General features: G+C 40.1%; 1 protein-coding gene across 1 annotated transcript; it reads left to right on the forward strand.

The window, feature by feature from the left end:
- The first annotated feature begins 370 nt into the window (after window positions 1–370).
- LOC114897877 (olfactory receptor 10T2-like) lies at window positions 371–1,310 on the forward strand. Its single transcript, XM_029226937.1, is given in 2 exon segments — window positions 371–900; window positions 902–1,310. Coding segments are annotated over 2 exon segments (939 nt in total).
- The last annotated feature ends 3,316 nt before the right edge of the window (window positions 1,311–4,626 follow it).

Here is a 4,626-nt window from a genome sequence, read left to right on the forward strand (position 1 = left end):
CTTTTTGAAACTCGGTTTCCATAAAATGGCACGATTAGATGAGATGAACTCTAGAATCACCTCTTGATTTAACACACTAGGTATGAAACTTCTATGCAAATAAGAAGACAGAGAAATGGAAACAACTTATAAAAATAAATTTCTTCAGGTATTGTTGAATTGGGAATTTTCTTATGTCCCTAGTCTTCATGCCCCCTGCTTTCCACTCACCCCTGATCAAAATGCTTGACTTGTTTTTTACTCATTTTTTCAGACCAGTATTATCAACTTTGTACAGAAACACAAACATGATTTCTCTGGGGGCATTCACTTTTGTCAAATTCTTTCTGTTGTCAGTTTCAGGATGTCTGAGTCTGATTCCCAGCGACCAATGAAGAGGTAGAACCAGAGCATGATCACCGAGTTCATCCTTATAGGCTTCTCAAACCTAGGGGATCTGCAGATCCTTCTCTTCTTTATCTTCCTCCTGGTCTACCTGACCACTCCGATGGCCAGTGCCACCGTCATGACTGTCATTCTTCTGGATCAGGCTTTGCACACCCCTATGTATTTCTTTCTCTTTGTCCTCTCCTGCTCTGAAACCTGCTAAACCTTGGTCATCATACCAAAAATGCTGACCAATCTGCTTTCCACAACTAGAACTACTTTTTTCCCTGGGTGTGCTGCCCAGCTCTATTTCTTTGTGGGCTTGGCTTGTACCAACTCTTTTCTAATTGCTGTGATGGGCTACAATCACTATGTTGCCGTCTGCAACCCTTCTCAACTACACAGTCATCCTCAGCCATCCACCCGCATACTGCTGGCTTTAGCCTCAAGCTTCTGTAGTTTTCTGATCTCTGTGGTTGTCAACATCCTGGTGTTTACTGTACCCTTCTGTGCCTCCAATCGGATCAACCACTTCTGACATTTCCCCTGTCATAAAACTGGGCTGCACAGACATCAACCTAAAGGAGATGGTTATGTTCTTACTCAGCATTCTGGTATTGCTGGTTCCCTTTGTGTTGATCTTCATCTCCTATGTCTTCATTGTTTCCACCATCCTCAAGATCTCTTCAGTGGAGGGACAGCATAAGGCCTTTGCCACCTGTGTCTCCCACCTCACAGTGGTCATTGTTCACTATGGCTGTGCTTCCTTTACCTACTTGAGGCCCACATCCCTGTACTTCTCAAATAAGGACCGACTTGGGGCAGTGACCTATATGGTGATCACCCCCCTACTCAAGCCCCTTGTCTACACACTGAGGAACAAAGAAGTGAAGACGACTATGAGAAATGTTCTCAGTAGGTACTCATTTCCCAAAACTGCATGAGTGAGTTGATAAGTCACGGAAGTTATATTCATGAAAGTGCCTGGGGTAGAACTGCAATAAATATACCTACACTCTTTTGTCAAAAAAATAAAACAAGAAAAAAGGACCTCGGGTTACATTGATCATATTTATTGGAAAGTCCTTCTTTGTGTTTAGCCTATATTCACTGTAGAGGTTGTACCATTTGGTCTCCAGAAAGTTATGTGAGTGTGGCAAATTTCAAGGACTCAAGCCATGCTATTTTTGTGCATTGAAAATATCAGTTTTCTCAGATCAACACTACGAATGCTGCATTATTTTTCTAAGAATGTCCAGCCTGTTAATATTCTTCCTACAGTGAAGGAAACAGTAGGGGATGTTGTTTAAGTCTCTGAGTGCTTCTATATATCTTTTGAGGTTTCAAATCAATATTTACAGTAAATACATTATTTATAGACAAAAAGAATAATTTGATTATGGATAAATGAGGAGAGAATCAAAGTTCCATGAGGCTGATGGTAGAGGAGAAAACATGGACTCTGGAATCACAAAGACCTAAGTTTGAATATTGATTTGGATCATTTTCCAGCCAAATGCCATGGGCCAGACTTAACCTCTCTCATGGTCAGTTATTCTCTATGTATCATTAGACCTTTAACACCTTCTCAGTTGGGCACTGTAAGAACTAAAGGAATTAATAGATGTAAAGCAATTTGGTCCTCTTCTGATAGAAGGCATGAAAAATTATTAGTTTTTTTCCACTTCCCTTCATTTTCCTTTCTTCATTTCATAAACTAGGATTGTACTTAATGCCAGTTGCAGTGTGAAAGTAAGTTGACCATCCAAGAGTTCTGTTTATGCATCTGCTACTATGTGCAAAGCATTAAACTAGGTACTGTAGGAAAAGAGTAATGAAAGTATGGTTGCCTCATTCTTTCATGTCTCACTATAAGAAATAACCAAATTTTAGTCACCTATAGTATATATTATATTTATTTGGCTGAGTTTTGTTTTTGCTGTGAGTTTTGTTAAAGATATGTTTCAATAAAACAACATAATTTTATAAGAAACTAATTTCATAAGTGTTCATTTCTCAGCCTTCCACTTGAGCAACATGTAGTTTAGGAGCTCTTGCTTGGGTGGGTGGGGGGTCACATAACATAGTTTTTAAAAAAATAAATAAATTTATTTTATTTATTTATTTTTGGCTGTGTTGGGTCTTCGTTGCTCCACACGGGCTTTCTCTAGTTGCGGTGAGCAGGGGCTACTCTTTGTTGCAGTGCGCGGACTTCTCATTGCAGTGGCTTCTCTTGTGCCGAGCACAGGCTCTAGGTGCACGGGCTTCAGTAGCTGAGGCACACGGGCTTCAGTAGCTGTGGCACACACGGGCTCAGTAGTTCTGGCTTGCGGGCTCTAGAGTGCAGGATTGGTAGTTGTGGCACACGGGCTTACTTGCTCCACAGCATGTGGGATCTTCCCAGACCAGGGCTCAAACTTGTTTCCCCTGCATTGTCAGGTGGATTGTTAACCACTGCACCACCAGGGAACCCCATAAGATAGATTTAAAAATAAGTTTCCTGGGGCTTCCCTGGTGGTGCAGTGGTTGAGAGTCCGCCTGCCGATGCAGGCGACACGGGTTCGTGCCCCAGTCCAGAAAGATCACACATGCCGCGGAGCGGCTAGGCCCGTGAGCCATGGCCGCTGAGCCTGCGCGTCTGGAGCCTGTGCTCCGCAACAGGAGATTCCACAACAGTGGGAGGCCCGCGTGCCGCAAAATAAATAAATAAATAAATAAAATAAGTTTCCTAACATATTTCTTGTGTGAGGATGTACAATAATTTAAATTCTGTGAAATGAGACTAAGTAAAACATGGTTTTTATAAGGATTAAATGAGGAAATGCCTTACAGTATATCTAGCTCATCTTTTTATGACTGGCTTATTTCACTTAGGAAAGGGGAATTGTTGTTTGATGGTTACAGAGTTTCAGATTTGCAAGATGAAAAAGTTCTATATATCTGTTTTACAACAATGTGAATATACTTAATACTACTGAACTGCACACATAAAAATGGTTAAGATAGTAAATTTTATAATTAACAAAGGTGAAATTTTTGATAGGCATTCATTTCCCACTGAAAACTTTCTCCAAAGCAAGGTCAGTGTGGAGGGATTAGTCAAGAGACTCAAGAAAGTTTCAGAAGCAAACTCCTCAAAATCATTTGCCAGTAATTAGATATCTATATTTGATGTTGAAAGATCTGATATTTGCAAATAAGAATGTAGGCTATATGTAATGTTTTCTTCTCTAGTTTACCCCATCCTCTTACATATGGCAACCTTGCCTCTAGCGTAGCCCTGGCTTCCCCCTTCAGCATCTCTGATGTGGGCAGTAGCTATGTTTTTTTAAACATCTTTATTGGAGTATAATTGCTTTACCATTGTGTGCTAGTTTCTGGTGTATAAAAAAGTGAATCAGCTATATGTGTACATATATCCCCACCCTCTTGCATCTCCCCCCCAACCCTTCCTATCCCACCCCTCTAGGTGATCACAGACCACTGAGCTGATCTCCCTGTGCTATGCGGCTGCTTCCCACTAGCTATCTATTTTACATTTGGTAGTGTATACATGTCAGTGCTACTCTTTCACTTCATCCCAGCTTACCCTTCCCCCTCCCCACGTCAAGTCCATTCTCTACATCTGCATGTTTATTCCTGTCCTGCCCCTAGGTTCATCAGAACCATTTTTTTTAGATTCCATATATATGTGTTAGCATACAGTATTTGTTTTTCTCTTTCTGACTCACTTCACCCTGTATGATAGTGGGCAGTAGCTATTAACCACTACTCCCCACATCTGAGTCTTAGGAGTTTTATCTACTATTCAATTAATTATGTGATCCATCTATAATCTCAGTAGACTACATCAGCATAGCTATTTCAATCTCTTTTATCCATTTATATTAAGCACTAAAATATGACTTCTCATCCCCAGGGTCTTTTCTATCCTTTTTAAAAGCTAAAAAGTTTTACTTTCATCTGCATCCTACACAAAGTTATACAAAACTCCAGTTGCTTATGTCACAACTTTATACAATAGCTATAAAGTTCGATGCAGTTTGAACATAAAACTACCAAACTTTCCTGCCACTCACCGTGCCTAAAGATATTTTTCTTCTTGAATGTTATGGAAAAATACATTTACTTACAAGATAAAAGGAGATTGCTTAAATGCTGAGAGCACAAAGATTCAAGACTGTAATCTAAAAACTCCAAGTAAAACTCGATATTCCTGAAAGATGCACTAACAATTATTCTATCCTTATGTGTATTTCC

The sequence above is a fragment of the Monodon monoceros genome, unplaced genomic scaffold (assembly GCF_005190385.1).
Source record: "Monodon monoceros isolate NGI ecotype Baffin Bay Population unplaced genomic scaffold, NGI_Narwhal_1 Super_Scaffold_18, whole genome shotgun sequence".
NCBI classification, from domain to species: Eukaryota; Metazoa; Chordata; class Mammalia; order Artiodactyla; family Monodontidae; genus Monodon; species Monodon monoceros.